Genomic DNA, 17567 nt, shown 5'->3' with positions numbered 1-17567 from the left:
TTTAATTGCGTGGTACGCAATGAAAATGCTAATTGTAGGTCAAATGTTATAGTGGTTATAAATTTTAAAAGTATTGGTTATAAAAAAACAAAAAAAAAACCACAAGAGATTAATTGTGTCAGTCTACAGCTACGACCTCACATATAAAAATTTGTTTGTCAATCATAAAACAGGCGAGATGGAATCAATTACAAACAAGTTTCTGAGGTTGTAAGAGAAAATCATAACCCGCCATAAACTGAATGACGAAAAAAATTACTTCGCTAATAAGGTAGTTAACCCTAATAGGTCACTTAGCGTGAATTTTACAATATTTAAACAATCAGCTTGGTTAGGAAAACTGAGAGAGCTTTTTCTGCGATTCTTAAACAATAGCCAGATATTTTTCGTTTTGATTTTTAAAACGTTTGGGGTTAATTTCATTCAGTGTGACTGTTAGACGATTCTACGGAGGTCTGATCTACTAGGATTAAGCTTTTAACTACATTTGAGTTATTACGTCAAGAGCGACAACAGCCACGTGCACAGTTTGAAATTCTAACATTGCTTCGGTCGCCGTTACTCATCAACCGCGATAAAAAGCAACGCCGCGTCTCCATTTGTTGTCGCTGACCATCGCTGGTGGAAGCGATAAGCTGCCAGCACACTCAGGAGAGCTGTCTCAGTTTTTATTTTCATTCGAAGCCGACTGCCGTAGCTGGTAGCTCTAGAAGGAAAATTACGAAATGGCGGTTGAAATCAACTTGAGGACAGTGATAGTGTTTACCGTGTTTTCAGCGGTAAAATCAACTACTCTAAAAGATGGCCACCTTTTAACGCCTAATGTAACTGGCAGGTAAATTGTTTTCTGAAAGTTATAAGCAAGACCTTGGAAACGCCAAAAACCGATTCTCATCCTCGTAATACGGTGTTTTTAGCGATCTAAACCAATTTTTTCGTACATTTCATTCCGCAGTATGAAAGGATTTCATGACCTTTCCCGGCGTGTGACGTATCCAGAGAAAAAATGGCGTGGCGGTGAGGAAACATTTATTCATAACGGCTACAGAGGCGATCCGGAGACGAGAAGTTTGACGAAACGTTCGGAAGTCGTAAGATGCATTTCGCGCTTTACGAGAGACAGCATCTACAACAATTGTATACGACCCTGTTCAAAAATTAACTGTATTAACGGAAAGTGCGATGGTCGCACCGAATGCAAGTGTAACGACGGATACGTCAAGTCCCAAACCAATAGCTTCATCTGCCATTCAAAGTGCAGACCCTGCCTGCCTGGGGAATGCACCAAGTCGCAACTCTGTACCTGTGACAAAGGTTACAGGTTGAGTTCGAACCAACAAACTTGCGAACCGATATGCAATGCGCAACGCTGCAATGGAGAACTTTGCGTCAGTCCGAATGTCTGCTACGTGGATTCGCCCTACTACTCCAAATTTGTATATGGTCAGTATTGCAGTAGGGAGTGTAGGTTTGGCGAATGCGTTGGTCTTGATACCTGCAAATGCTTCAACGGCTACAATAAGACGAAAGATGGTCGGTGTGCCGATCCGATTTGTAACGAGGGGTGTGGACATGGCAGATGCGTTGGTCCTAATACCTGCGAATGCTTCAAAGGCTACAATAAGACGAAAGATGGTCAGTGTTTCGATCCGATTTGTAACAAGGGGTGTGGACATGGCAGATGCGTTGGTCCTAATACCTGCGAATGCTTCAAAGGCTACAATATGACGAAAGATGGTCGGTGTTTCGATCCGATTTGTAACAAGGGGTGTGGACATGGCAGATGCGTTGGTCCTAATACCTGCGAATGCTTCAAAGGCTACAATATGACGAAAGATGGTCGGTGTTTCGATCCGATTTGTAACAAGGGGTGTGGACATGGCAGATGCGTTGGTCCTAATACCTGCGAATGCTTCAAAGGCTACAATATGACGAAAGATGGTCGGTGTTTCGATCCGATTTGTAACAAGGGGTGTGGACATGGCAGATGCGTTGGTCCTAATACCTGCGAATGCTTCAAAGGCTACAATATGACGAAAGATGGTCGGTGTTTCGATCCGATTTGTAACAAGGGGTGTGGACATGGCAGATGCGTTGGTCCTAATACCTGCGAATGCTTAAACGGCTACAATAAAACGAAAGATGGTCAATGCACTTATCCAATCTGCAAAGAAGAGTGCAAATATTCATCATGTACCGGTCCACATATCTGTACTTGTCGTCTGGGGTACGAAAAACCCTTTGAAAATTCGACAAGGTGCGTTCCTCGCTGTACAAGATGTAACAACGGTATCTGCGACGGCCCTGAGATTTGCCGTTGCCATAGTGGATTTGTAAATCCCAAAAGTGATAATGGAACCTGCGTCAAATGCAACTCGGAGAGTAACCATGACGTGTGTCCTGACAGTGGATGCGATTGCTGTCCTGGCTGGAAGGGGGAATCCCGCAACGCGTCACTTTGGTGTGCTATCACGAATCGTCAGAACTCTACATACACAGCAAGGTCTGCAGTTCTTTTTCCATATTTGAAACTATTTTAAACAAGTTAAAAATATAACCAATAATTGGTAATATTTAGAAACATAGCTAATCAAAGTGCAAGCCAGCGTATGCTCAATTATATATATCGGTAAATTTCGGTAAAAAGCAGGAATAACAGGAGTACAAAATTTTCCACTTCAATATCACTAGACTGTGTTTCTCGTATGCTCTGCTAGGAAGTGCTGGAAAAATTATTATTCCTACTTTTGACACACATTGTAATATTTTATGGAGGTTTCCGGATAACGTAAAATAGACAAGTACGAAAAATTGGACCAAAACAGTTTGGATAGTGTGAATAATTAATTATTCATTCATTTATCTTGAGCTATATATGTTTCCTACATCGATCAATTTTACAAACGAAAAAAATATTAACAAATAAATATTCGTACGCGTCGCAAGCCAACAAACTTTGGTCTATAATTCAACACATTTAACAAAAATGGACAGCACAAAGTGTTTAAAATAAAAGTATAGTTCAATGTAGAACAAGCCATAAAATAGTATAAAGAGGAATGAAATATATAATATCGCACAATGACAGTTAAAATGTTAATGCGAGAATCGAGCGGATCAACAATATTGTACATAGAAGGGAGATCGAATATAAATAATTTATTATGTTTGCTATTTTGTTTATCATGGTGATTTTACGTTTGCTAATTCTACATGTCGCCATGTCATCGTGAATTTGTTATCCGTTCATCACCCGATTAGAATTTAGTTCCTTACACACACTTCGAGAAATTTAGTCTTACACAAATTCAAAATCGATTTCCCTCTTTTTTCTCTATTTTTCAATACGTCTCCTTGAGGAATTACACGATATTACAACATGCAATTAATACCTTGTATGAAAGTTACGATATTTATCATTCGAATTACATTCTTTCGCCTACGCTGAGGCATCGCAAACAAACAATAATTTATCGTGTTTGCGCAACATTCACAGTGAGCGGAAGGATTCGAGAAGAACTAACAATACAATCGATTGTCATCGAATCAAGTGGGACGGACCAATTTGTAAACAGGAATGTTCCGACCAACTCGATAATAGCAGTATCAACTTCACCGGTTGTTGCACGGAGATGGGTCATCGTCTCATAGAGATCGGTTAGTGAGTAAATTGCTGTAAAATCCTAGCATCGTTAACTTGCTTAGGTTAAATTTGGATTAAAAGTATTTTCCGACATATGTTACTGCATGGCTTATCACTCGTAACCGAGCTGCAGAAAACTTGCATGTAAATTGTTATTTAAAAAAAAATTTTCGGCATATTTAGACTCACTGTGCAATCGTTCCGTTGAGAAGACTTTCTTGGAAAAAAACAGAATCTTGCTGATCGGAACTGGGATAGCAATTCTATTGATCGCAGTTTTCATCTGCATTAGTGTTGCCGTAAAAAGAAGAGCCGAAACAACGGACAAAATATACAGTAAGTCTGTTGCACATGAAACTAGAAAAAAAATTACTCGAATATTTGGCGAAGAATGCATTCCGAAATTTCTGATTATTACTGTTAAAATTTTAAACGATCTTTATCTATTACTTGACATGTTTTTCATCATTTTTAACATGTAGACGTGCATAATGAAATCACATGATTTCAGGTGAACCGGCAGAATACGTATCCAACAACTATATGGTAGAAAATGACATTTATTTGCAAAGTTCGACTGTGTGATTTGAAGTTTACCAACTCATGCGTTGAAAAATATTGCATACTCTCTGTATATATTATGTTGACCGTATATCTGTAAATATTCAATTATTATTTGTATTCTAAGGCCCAAGATCGTAAGATAGTTGACACGTGAATAGATCAAGTTTGCTCACAGAATAATGACGACACGTTCAGTGATCGATTTAAATACCTACCCTGATGAATCTCATTGACTGCAAAAAATTCCATTGCCGCATATTTTGGTCAACAAGATTATACGGGAACCGGAGTCGTCAATAAAACCTGCGCTGAAAGTTAAGGTAAAATCTTGTAAGTTTCAGTCCATGTGTGGTATTTTCATACGTAGAAAATAATAACCCGTACTTGCTACGAGGTCGTTCTTTGGCGAAATATTTCTTTTCGCTGCAATTAAATAATTCAATTAAATTTTTTCACTCTGTTTCTGAGAAAAATATTGAAGGACAGTTATTTCAAACCTTACTTGTGTAATGATAAGGAATTTGGTGGTTGCTTAACCGTGATGTGGTCATGACGCAGAACGTAATATTCGCGTCCGATGACGATGGCTAAAGTCCGTAGTTTACCACTAACTTTTCACTTCCCTAACACGTTGGTATTAGCATTTATTAATTATTATAAGAAAGGATTGCAATGGTCGCCGATACTGCCAGGTGGACCACGATTGTGTTGGTTACAGTAGGATTTTCCGTACGTCCACGAGGTAAAGTCGACTGTGAAGTGCACGCAGGATTATCGATCTTCTTATTCTTAAGGTTGAAAAAAAATGTTAAACACGAACTTGGTTTCCATCGATTGGAAAGAAATCTGACTCGACGATTTGCCTTGTTCACCGCTTGTACGTACGTAATTCATTCACAGCTGCCTAGAATTACGGAAAGTCCCTTATCAAGAGTCTTACACCGAGAAATGCTGGTTGTTCTTCACCTGCGACGGATCGTGTACCGGTTACATCATTGACGTCAGAGCAGCTCTTGACTGTGAACGTGAATCTGGAAAAAACAAAACAGCCTACGTTCACGAAAATCAAAGATCTGTCAATAAGAGCAGATGTGACAGTGGCTTGGAAGGCGAACCCTGCGATGAGCCAGATCTGTGTGTGATCGCCGAACTCGACGGAGAAGAGGTTGCCAAACGAACCAGGTCAGCAACATTACCATTTTCGAATAGGACAAGATGTGTCAAGTAGCGGCGATTCTTCTACGCTCAAGTTCTAGCTAGTAAAGTTTCCGTACGACGAGCCGTTTTTTCCTGAATGTGGTGAATGTGGCGTTTCATTCTATTTTATAACAGGAACGATACTTCCGTAACCAACTGGCAAGAGTTCCCTGCTTGCCGACAGAAATGTCTCGACGAACTACGCGGAAAGGTTGTCCATTCTACCCAGATTCTCGCAAACATAACGTACTATTTGATTCCTGCTCGTAAGCAAAGTCGTTGTACGACAAGCGTCACAATTTGAATTACACATTAACTAGCGGTGTACCCGTCTTGAATAAACAAACAAAAGAATACTCTTCATATATTCTTGCAATCAACACGCTGATCCATTGGTGCACCAATTTTCAGTCTTTTGTAATCTCAAATGTAGTTCTAACGTAAAACCGTAAATTACTTACGAATCCATTTTGTATACTTAACAATTTCAGATTCCCAGTGCAACGCTACGGAAACTTATGAGCCATTTTATGCGAAACATGCTAATATAACGGCAGCAGTAATCTTGGCAGGCATAACATTTCTGTTCGGGATTATCAGCACTGCTTGCATCCTCCGGAAAAAAAAAGAAACAAAAGTCGACGAGAAAGGTAAAATTGTGGCCCGTTCAATAAAATTGCTATCATCAATTCGCGACTGTGAACTATAAATCGCACGATTATGCGAATAACTCACTTTCCTCACTTTGAGTAATCGTGCAATGCATATTTTTGCTTCTCCTGATTCCAATCGCTCGCTCACATTCGCGTTCTGTGTCTTTTAGATGTAACGGCGCGATTTTGCGACCAACGAACACAACGAGGAAAACACACTTTATATGGCCACTGGGAGTCGTAGGCGATCTCCATATCCGACGACAAAATCGTACGATATGTTTCTTCCGATCTCTAACATCGAAAACAAAGAGTGCCGATCAGCTCAACAGTTCTGAAAGTTTACACCGCGCCAATTACCAATAAAAAAATATAGATAAACGAGTATTCAGTCGAGAAATGGAAGTTTGATCTGTAGTGATTGATGAATTAGCTACCCCTTTGGCATGGAATTTTTTTTTTCACCGTTTATCGCCAAAAGCGAACGTCACTTTGCGATCTACTATTCCTGCTTAAATACCATTTAAAATCGTTACCAGTTTCCCGCGACTCCGACATTATTCGTACTATTTTCACAATAATGGGTTCAGTAAACAACTTTATTCTTTCTATATTCGTACTCTGTAATTACACGGATAAAATATAATATGGTAGAATAAGATATAGCGATAGAGACATTTCACTTACGCTACATTAATAATATCCGAATTATAATTTTCATATTGTCATTCTATAAAATTGACACTTTCCACGATGTCTGTAATGAACAAGTTTTTTATATACGTTTATCATGCACCAACATAATCATTTATTTTCCTCACTCACGGAGCTAGTTTTTTTAGTATTCCTAAATTTATTATTCCAACTAAATAACGTTGACAGTTGAGAAATAAATTGAACTTAACGAGTTTATACATATTATGATGAAAAATTTCTTGCGTCATCTCAAAGTTGGCTTTCCCTGCGGCACAGATATAAATGACCGCAAGCTATAAGCGTACTTTGTTCACCGCATTTGCGATAAGCCTACTACAGTTGTTTTGTACGTTGTCGATTGAAAAACTTCGGCGGGAATCAGTTTGATAATTCTCGGTCAGTGTTTAAGGGCAACAATTTATGAAACACATAGACTGGGTTCCGAGCATTTGATTTTTGATTTCCCATACTTTATGTGATACCGAAATATCGTTCTCTTCTGCGACGCGAGATACTTTGGTCGGAACTCAGGGACAAAGTGTTGTGAGGATCATTCCGCTCGAAGCAAGCAATGCAAGTGATTTTATAAAATTACGAAAAATTAGTAATCTCAGTGATTGTCATCCGGAAACAACATTGGACTTCACACATGTCTGCTCGGTGACGGTGGGAGAGATAAGACTCAATACATAAGGTAGTCAGTTTTCTTGCTCTGCTTCATTTGTAACTAGCTTGTGACAGTGTTGCATTCGATGAAGAAAACTGCGACGCTAATTGGAAGTATCGGATGGTCAGCGACTGCATTGGTTGTTGGATGTTTGTTGTGTTCCGGCATCATGGCAGATAGTAGAGGCGAGTGCTACGAACGACACAGGTGAAGTGACAGATTTATTACACAACGCGTTATGGTGCTTTTCAAGATAAAAAATTCTCCCTGCGACCGTCAGTGGCGAAGTAAACCATCTCTAGTTTCCCGTGAATGTTTTGTTTCAACTTTCTACAGAAGGAGAAATTTCCTTTATGATCTGAAAATGTCACTTCAATAAGTTCGTTGTTTGAACTTGCGTATTTTTTGCAGTTATAACGCATCGCGTTCTATTCCGTACGAAGAGAGGTACTCTGAAAAATGTTGGAAGTTCTGGACTCGCTGCAATAGGACACGCATAAAGTACAAAAATGAGGTGAGAAAATCTTTCCGCGCAGCGACGTTGAATCTTATTGTTAGTCAAGTCGATTCGTCGTAAATATTCGACTCATACTTTTGCATTATACTTTTTGTCACAGACATACGAGGCGTTCAGATTGAATAAGACGAAGTGCAGAAGATACGAAGATGAAAGTAGGGATTATCAGCCACGATGTTCCGAAGGCTACCGAAATTGCCAAAAGCCACGTACCTGTGACTGTAATGCAATCTCAACGGAATGCGATTCTATATGTGAACCTAGGGCTAAGTCAGGTGGGTTCATTTATTACTGCGGTGAAGGGTATGAGTTCAGCGACGACAGAACCAAGTGTTTGCCAAAGTGCAGCCCTTCTTGCGCGGCGAACGCATGGTGCCAGCAGCCAAACAACTGCGCGTGCAAGCCTGGGTACGTGGGTAACGGCACCAGTTGTTTGCCAGTATGCAAACAAGGCTGCGCCAACGGAATTTGCGAGGATCCTTATACGTGCCGTTGCGATGATTACTGGAGCGGATCTTCCTGTGACGAGCCACTCGCATGTGTAGTTGCCTCGTTGGCCTCCGACAGTTATTCTATCGATACGCTAGCCAGGTGAGCACGGATATCTATTTGCGGCATGGACGATTTCTCACAAATCGTAACATGACTCGATTGTTGTACTAAAAAGTGGAGAGAACTTTATACAATCTATTCCAGCAAGTCGCATCCAAGTGCAATTTGACGAGTTTCTGAAAAATTATATGAATTTTCCTTTCAGGATGATGATTCCGTAATTTAAGGACTAACCACACAGACCATCTGTTTTGTATTAGCGGAATTGTGAATATAAAATACTCATCTAATCATGTTTTCGCGACGCTTACAGCAATCTTTCATTTACAATGGACACTGATGATGAAGTGGAATATTCTAAAATTGCACGGACAGCGCCTGCGTGCGATCAAAAGTGTCCTGACGAAATCTTGATGCACGCTTTCGGTTCTATCACATCTCGATCAAATGTGACTTACTATTTGATCCCTACAGGTGCGTGAGTCGATAGTGATAAACATCACAAGTTGTACCGCAGCGCATTTGCGAATCATTAATCTTTATCTCATATTTCCAGGTGTAACGTGCAATAACACCGAATATAAGGAGTTATTTTTTGCAAGACACGATAAAGTGATAGTAAGAGTAATGCTTGCAGGAATAGCGTTCTTGATAGTAGGAATAATTTGCATTGTGTGGGTTCTTCGAGGAAGAGAAAAATCAAACAACAAGTCAACCGGTAAGTTGGTCAGTGTTCTGAAGACTGTATACCGTTCAAGAATAAACATGAAATTTTCATTCACCTTTACACCTGGTTAATCGTCACAAAATTAATTCCCCTTATTTTTCCAATTATATATCTAATTTTCGTGGATTTCAGATAATATAGTCCAATATACGAGCAACGGATACATCGAAGAAAATCCACTTTACGAAGCCACTAAGAATACTGTTGACCATTGACTTTCTATTCTATCGGAATATGGTCGAAATGGTACATATCATGTACAATGCGATAGAGTTCCTCAAACAACTTGACGATCACGGTTTCCCTAGTAGAATTTTAAACTTTGATGAAATCATCGAGTGTATTCTTCAGCCACGTAAACGGTGGTCATATACTTATTAATAAGGTAGTTCAGTTCGATTCAGTTTCACGGAGGTGAAATGGGTAAAGTGAGAAGAAAGCCCTCGATGTGAATTCGATCCTCTAGAAATTCCAATGAAGAAGTATATTTTTAATCAAGTTCCGTAGTAAAATTTAACCTGGGATTATTATGTGAAATTTGCGTCATTTTGCCAATTATCTCAGTCAGGTAGAAATTCAGAATTATCCAATGAGTTCTTCAAGTCGTTAGGCAATCACTTCGATTAACGGTAATTTAATAAGATCTATCCAGTGATTGCTGAGTAACTGAATTTATGCGATACTTTATTATTTTTCTTCTTTGGAATAGCATTTTATATCTCTCGGTGATTATCGATGTAAGAAAGAATATCATGGTATAAAATCGACGAAAATAAAGTAAAGTATAAATAATTCTTGTACCTACATAACTTTACCGCATATTTGCCACTCCATGAGATAACATCATGAGTATTAGAAAATAGACACATGCATTATTCGAAAATAATTATTCGAGAATCCGAAAAATTGCTGTGGATTGTTGCATTGTTGAAATGCTTTTCCTCGTTCCAAAATAATGATTGCAGTGTATCCAAACGCAATCTGTGGAATAAACCACTTTGACGGTTAAAAGATACAGCAAACCTCACGAGTCTCTGCAACTTGTCCAACATTAAAAAATATCTCTGAAAATAACAAAATGACAGTAGCTGATACAAGGAGGATTCTGAGTACAAATCCCTACGTTACCGGCACAGCTCCCCCGCCCCTTCCGAGATAGCCTCCCGCCTCGTGAACATTCCGTAAAAGAGTTTTTCGGGTGGGGGGAGCTGTGCCGATAATGTAGGGATTTATACTCAGAACCCCCCTTGTATTCCTACTAATGACGGATTTTTTACGAAGTGATTGTGAGGAGTGGTCATGCATCGATTGTGCTACGTTCTTGTGCAAATCGTCAAGTGATTGATTGGCGAAAATATTACTTCCAATCTCACACGTTATATTTTATATTGAGCCTGATTATGGCTATGCAGTAGAATACCGTGAAGGATTCGAAGTATCTCGACCGTCGTTACCCAATGACTCCGCAAAACATTCATATTCGCTTGCTGACGGTGGTAGGGGTAAGATTCAATCGACGACACATTTTTCATTTCCGTTCCTGCGGATCATTTACTATCAGGTCTTGAAACTCTTGGCTTCGTTAGAAGAAGAAAAAAAGCCACGATGACGGTCAAGGTTCACGGATGGATCTGGACTATTTTGGCCATGGGATATTTGGTGTGCCTCGTTTGTACAGAAGATAATCAGACAGTGTGCCATAAAGTAGTGAGGTGAGGTTTAGCGTAAGGTTATTGGTTTCTTGTCCTGTTTTCAAGAATGAAGTATTGAATTCTCTGTGTCTCTGATTGATTGATACCGTTATTTTATACCCAAGTGAATAATTTTTCTTCCAATCTAATCGCCCCATTCACTGGTTATCACAGATTCATTTTACAGGAACTTAGAATCACATTTGATCCCCTATCAGAGCAACTACACCGAAACGTGCTGGCTGTTCCTCACATGCGCCAGATCTCGTACGAAATACATAAACGAGGTATAACAGTGAAAATAGATTAAAATTTACTCGTCATAAGTTTTAGCCCCGTTTAATTATACTTTCTGTGACAGTCATATATGACGTATCGGTTGGAAAAAAAGTACTGCGATGGATTCAGAAACGCGAGTGGTACCTGTCAGGATTTGCGTTGCAAGAAGCGCGCAAACGCGTTGACCTGCGACTGCGAAAATAATCCAGGGGAATGCTTACACACATGCAAAACTTGTTACCAACGCATCAACACGAAATCACAGTGCCATAAACTATATTATTTTGGCGAAGACAAAATCTCACATTCAGCATCATGTCCCAAAGTTTGCGGTAAAAAATGGCGTAAAGTGACGAAAGTATGCAACTGTCCGGGTGGTTACGTGAGTAACGGTGCAGCATGTCAACCAGAGTGCAAGCAAGGCTGTCTCCACGGAATATGCCAAGCTCCTAATTATTGCAAGTGCTACTGTGGCTGGGGCGGACCTTCTTGCGGAGAAGCACAACTGTGCTTAGTCGCCTCTCCAATCCCTGGATCAGATAGGTATGTCGAAATTGATATTTACTTGATTTTTCTGAAAGTGCTTCGTTGCAAGACAAAGCAAGCCAGGGTCAATGCCCCGTTAGTTTGATAACTTCATCTTCTGCGAATCAATTTCTCCCGGAAGTGGTTTGTTGTTGGATAAAACATGACTACTTACAAGGAATGTATCTGAGACCGATCTCTCCGATTCAATTTCTTTTGTAATATGTTATAGTAGACTAAAAACTAAGCGACACGTATTTTTTTTTATCTGCCATTGAACACTTTAAAGGGGTGAAACCACCCTCCAAATGTGGTTTTTTTTTCTATCGACAAAATCACAATTTTCATTTCTCGTCATGAAAAAATTTTTCCAGTTGGATTGGTTGTAAAATATTATGTTCTTGTAGATGAAACTGCCAAATCGCCCCTTGACGTGACTCACTGTGTATGGTGGTTTCACACACTTAAAGTATTTGATGTCAGATAAAAAAAATTCGCTTCGCTTAGTTTTTACTCTACTATAACATATTACAAAAGAAATCAAATCGGGGAGATCAACTTGAGATACATTCCTTGTTAGAGGGTCCATGCGCAGATGCCTCATTCAATATTGGAATAATTGAAACATAAAGCGATAATCTCATCGTTGTTTTACAGAGACATCAGCCAGCATGCAGTACTGAGCAAACCCTGCATAGCAGATCGTTCTTATGCCAGAGAAGCATTGCCTGCGTGCCATCAAAAGTGCCCCGAGGAACTTTATAAAAAAGCTGCTTTTTACATCTCGCCTTCCAAGACCAATGGACTTACGTACTATTTGATTCCCATCTGTTAGTAAAGGAATAACGTTGAACGTTGCAGTTGTAAAGTTATTGTTACAAATTAATTCATGAAAACTACACCGATCTGTATTCTTCGTTTATATTCCTATCGCTAAATTGATATAGTTTCATACTATAAGTGACATTAATCTTATATCTTCAGATACAAACTGCAGTACCACTGAACTAGATGAGACATTTCTGGAAAAACATAACAACTTGATAGCAGGAGTAATGCTAGGAATATTAGCAAGCTTGGCAATTATATGGATCTTCTATATTGCATGTATCGTGAAGCAAAAACGGAGAACGGAAAGTATGCCAAGTGGTAAGTTCGCGCTGAAGGATTTTGCTGTGTTCTTGATCAAGAGATCACAGCAGATTAAAATTTATGTTACCCACTTGCCTTGCGCTTCGTCGCAAAGGATATTTTTTATTACACAGTCGATCAAATGTGAAATTTCCATTCGTTACAGATAAAATAGTGCAATATAACAGCAACGAATTCATGGAAGAAAACTCAATTTACGTAGCCACCACAAACGACAACTGAATTTCCTTCTCGTTAATATGGTTGTGCAAGTATTTCTCAACCGAAAATTAGGAAGTACGCCTCAATTAGGATTAATTACACACGAAATTACGTATTCATACTGCAACACGTAATCTTAGCCTCGGTCACCACGTGAGGTTTTCGTTTCATTGTAAAGTATCAAACGAACTTCAACGTGATATGAAATTGATTACTCGATTGTCCTTAATTACCTACACTTATAAATGACGATGTCGGATGAATCAAATGATTCTTTCCATTGCTGAATTTATGTGATGATTTAACATTCTCGCCTGGAATGCATATCATCTATATTAGAATATATCGACGAAACGAATGAAATGTAATGATAAAAAATGGATTATTAGTCATAAGATAGTAAATTTCGAGTTATTATAATGTCAGGTTCCCATTTACAAAAATAGTTTAATCTGTAAAGTGTCTGTAAAGTGTGTAGATTTGCTACTTTCAAATAATTATTCAACCACAGAATCTGAGGTTCAAAGGAGACGATTTAGTATTGTTGAATACAGTGATTGAAGTGAGGAAAATAAAATCGAACGCAGAATTTGTGTTTGAATTTGGGCTCGATTACAGAACCGTAGATTTCAGGGTTGAATAATTTAATGACGCAATTGAATTTGGCTCCTCGAGTGGCGAATCGAAGTATCGAATTTTATCGAAAAGACAAAGTTTACATTCACTATTAAGAATTTCTCATCAGAGAATAGTACGCGATACAGGCCTAGCTTACCAGCGAAGCAGTCTTTATTAAATTTGATAGAAGCAGTCCATCGCTAAAGTTTACAGAGAATCGATCTTCAAGTTCGGTTAATCTCTTATTTTCTCAAACAGTTGATCTCTGATAATCAACTCATTTTTAAACATTCTGCGTTTACTGATATCACCGTGAACAATTATTTTTGAATATATTTTTTTTTTTTTTTGATACCACTTACTCTCTAAATCTTAATTAGTTGTGAGTAGTGTGTTTTTTCTTTTTTTTTTTTTTCATTTATTTATTACATATTTAAACTCACTGTGCAATCATTGCACTCCAAAGGCTTTTTCGGTGAAAAACTGATCGTGCTGAGATAGGAATTCCATTAATCGCGGTATTCATCTGCACCATTTATGCTGTGAACAGAAGAGAAAAAGAAGGGATAAAAAGTTCGTTGTTTATCAAAAATGACAAAATTCACACGCTCATTTGACGAATAATTTTTCTCGCTGTAATTCAATATTTCAATTGAATTCATTGAATTTGTGTCTGAGGAAAATATTGCATTGCGAGTATGTATATTTTTAGTTATCTTGAAAAATGTTAAGAAATTCACTGGCCGGTACACCGTGATGTGGTCAACATGCGGGACGTAACATCGTCGGCCGATGATGGTGGGAGGGATAGAGCCTCGTTGACCACGGACTTCAATTTCTACAACCAGTCTGTACTGGCAATTATTACTTGAAACTGCTCGGGTATAAAAAGGATTACAATGCTCGCCAATACTGTCAGGTGGACCACGATTGTACTGGTTACAGTAGGGTTTTCCGTACGTTCAAGCTTCTCGAATCTGCCTCACGTGAACACGAGGTAAAGTCGACTGTGAAGTGCACGCAGGATTATCGATCTTCTTATTCTTAAGGTTGAAAAAAAATGTTAAACACGAAATTGGTTTCCATCGATTGGAAAGCAATCTGACTCAACGATTTGCCTTGTTCACCACTTGTACGTACGTAATTCATTCGCAGCTGTCTAGAATTACGGAAAGTCCCTTATCAAGAGTCTTACACCAAGAAATGCTGGTTGTTCTTCATCTGCGACGGATCGCGTACCGGTTACATCGTTGACGTCAGAGCAGCTCTTGACTGTGAACGTGAATCTGGAAACGAAAAAGCCTACGTTAACGAAAATCAAAGATCTGTCAATAAGAGCAGATGTGACAGTGGCTTGGAAGGCGAACCCTGCGATGAGCCAGATCTGTGTGTGATCGCCGAACTCGACGGAGAAGAGGTTGCCAAACGAACCAGGTCAGTATCATTACCATTTTCGGATAGGACAAGATGTGTCAAGTAGCGGCGATTCTTCTACGCTCAAGTTCTAGCTAGTAAAGTTTCCGTACGACGAGCCGTTTTTTCCTAAATGTGGTTCATGTGACGTTTCATTCTATTTTATAACAGGAACGATACTTCCGTAACCAACTGGCAAGAGTTCCCTGCTTGCCGACAGAAATGTCTCGACGAACTACGCGGAAAAGTTGTCCATTCTACCCAGATTCTCGCAAACATAACGTACCATTTGATTCCTGCTCGTAAGCAAAGTCGTTGTACGACAAGCGTCACAATTTGAATTACACATTAACTAGCGGCTTATCCGTCTTGAATAAACAAACAAAAGAATACTCTTCATATATTCTTGCAATCAACACGCTGATCCATTGGTGCACCAATTTTCAGTCTTTTGTAATCTCAAATGTAGTTCTAACGTAAGATCGTAAATTATTTACGAATCCATTTTGCATACTTAACATTTTCAGATTCCCAGTGCAACGCTACGGAAACTGATGAGCCATTTTATGCGAAACATACTAACATAACGGCAGCAGTGATCTTGGCAGGCATAACATTTCTGTTCGGGATTATTAGCACTGCATGCATCCTCCGGAGAAAAAAAGGAACAAAAGTCGACGAGAAAGGTAAAATTGTGGCCCGTTCAATAAAATTGCTATCATCAATTCGCGACTGTGAACTATAAATCGCACGATTATGCGAATAACTCACTTTCCTCGCTTTGAGTAATCATGAAATTCATATTTTTGTCTCTCCTGATTCCAATCGCCCGCTGACACTCGAGTTCTTTTAGATACACCGACGCGATTTCCGACCAACGAATACAACGAGGAAAATGCACTTTATATGGCCATTGGGAGTCGTAGGTGATCTCTATTTCCGACGACGGAATCGTACGATATGTTTTTTCCGATCTCTGACATGGAAAATGAAGCGTGCCGATTAGCTCAACAGTTCTGAAAATCTGGACCACGCCAATCACCGATAAAAAAAATATAGCTAAACAAGTAGTCAGTCGAGAAACGGAAATTTGATCTACAACTATTGAAGCATTAGCGACTCCTTCGATATGGAATTTTTCTCTCACCTTTTATCGACAAAAGCAAATGTCTCTTTGCAACCTACTTTACTTATCACTTAATTGCGATTTAAAATCGGTGATCAATTTCGTCTAACACCCACACTAGTCGTATTATTTTTTTGTAATTGTAATGGTCAAACGTCACTTATACTACATTATTGATATTCACATTATAATTTTCACATAGTTAAACTATAAATATAAAATTTTTGAGTCATTTCAAGCCTGCCTTTTTTGTATGACCGATATAAACAACCACAAGCACATATACACGACGCACTAATTTTGTAATTATTGGCCAGTGTTTGGGATCGATAATTTATGCAATACTTCGACCGCGTTGCGGGAATTCGATTCTTAATATTCGACAGAGAATTCGATCCTCCTTTGCCATTTTTTGGACAGAATCCAGGGCGAAATGTTGCGAACATCGTTCCGTCAAAGCGACTATTTCCAGTGATTTTATGAAATTGTGAAATGAATGAATTGTGAAAAATTCGTAATGTCATTGATTGTCATCCGGAAACCATATTCTGAACACGTGTCCGCTCGGTGATGGTGGCAAAGATAAGTCTCAACACACCACAAGCTAAATATTTTGTGACAATTGCCTACAGAGGAAGAAATTCCCTTTATTATCCGAAAATGGCAATTCAACAAAGATCACTGTTTGAGCTTGTGTATTTTTTGCAATCGTGACGCATAACGTTCCATTCCATACAAAGAGACTTACTCTGAGAGATGTTGGTTGTTTTTCGTATTCTTTCGGAAGCGCACGAATGACGCGAATGAGATGAGAAACGCTTCGTAAATAGCAACGTCGGATTTTATCCACTCGATTCGTCCTAAGAATTGATCTCAAACCTTTCAATTATACTTTTTGTCATAGGAATACGAGTCGTTTAGATTGAACGAGACGTGCTGCGAAGAATACGAAAATGAAAGTGAGAATTGTAACCTGTTTTAATTGTTATAACCTGGGTCAGCTGTATCAGCCGAATAAGAGGAAAATCGTAAAACACGTAAAACGGTAAGTTGACAAACGATTCGAGAAAGCGAGACTTGTTCCTGCTGTTCGCCAGAAAAAGAACCAAAATCAATGGTAAATTTATTCACGTATTTCATACGTCGGTATGCAACGTTAATTCAAAACGGAAATTCAATTGTTCAGCTTTCAACAAAAAGAAAAAAATTCACATCACAACAAGACGTATTCATATTTCGTCTGCATCAGACAATTTCATTTCGGCTTTCAAATTGTAGATTATCCAAATCGTTCGGATTGAAATTAGTTCGTTAAATGGACAGTTAATCTCTCTCGTTGTGAATAA

At 38.9% G+C, this 17567-nt stretch overlaps 3 protein-coding genes across 9 annotated transcripts in view; all 3 read left to right on the top strand.

Annotated features, from left to right (window-relative positions):
* The first annotated feature begins 704 nt into the window (after positions 1-704).
* LOC107227263 (fibrillin-3-like) overlaps positions 705-17567 on the top strand; it is a 26879-nt gene continuing 10016 nt past the window's right edge. Inside the window, exons 1-8 of one of the 7 annotated variants that reach the window (XR_006903836.1) lie at positions 705-835; positions 956-2503; positions 3497-3657; positions 3827-3979; positions 4155-4527; positions 5108-5389; positions 5896-6054; positions 6228-6359. Coding sequence is in view for 2 of the 7 variants with exons in the window: in XM_046737134.1 (XP_046593090.1) it covers positions 726-835; positions 956-2503; positions 3497-3661; position 3827 (1824 nt within the window). In the remaining 5 variants the exon portion in view is untranslated. Of the gene's footprint in view, positions 836-955; positions 2504-3496; positions 3662-3826; positions 3980-4154; positions 5390-5539; positions 5671-5895; positions 6055-6227; positions 6360-15948; positions 16403-17567 lie in introns of those variants that run through there. The other 6 variants (XR_006903838.1, XR_006903835.1, XR_006903837.1 and 3 more) reach the window with 6 other exon arrangements.
* LOC107227237 (wnt inhibitory factor 1) lies at positions 6921-9975 on the top strand. The gene is made up of 6 exons (XM_015668332.2): positions 6921-7627; positions 7832-7934; positions 8038-8528; positions 8803-8963; positions 9046-9207; positions 9349-9975. Exons 1-6 carry the CDS (start codon positions 7506-7508, stop codon positions 9429-9431), a joined length of 1122 nt encoding a protein of 373 aa, XP_015523818.2. The 5' UTR covers positions 6921-7505; the 3' UTR covers positions 9432-9975.
* On the top strand, positions 10501-14010 carry LOC107227248. The gene is made up of 7 exons (XM_015668343.2): positions 10501-10718; positions 10803-10928; positions 11095-11194; positions 11269-11729; positions 12369-12541; positions 12696-12860; positions 13009-14010. The coding sequence occupies exons 2-7, from the start codon at positions 10822-10824 to the stop codon at positions 13083-13085; spliced, it is 1083 nt and encodes a 360-aa protein (XP_015523829.2). The 5' UTR covers positions 10501-10718; positions 10803-10821; the 3' UTR covers positions 13086-14010.

Source organism: Neodiprion lecontei, chromosome 4 (assembly GCF_021901455.1).
Source record: "Neodiprion lecontei isolate iyNeoLeco1 chromosome 4, iyNeoLeco1.1, whole genome shotgun sequence".
In the NCBI taxonomy this organism is placed as follows: Eukaryota; Metazoa; Arthropoda; class Insecta; order Hymenoptera; family Diprionidae; genus Neodiprion; species Neodiprion lecontei.
Note: the sequence above shows the minus strand (reverse complement) of the source record. Positions and strands in the feature narration are given on the sequence as shown.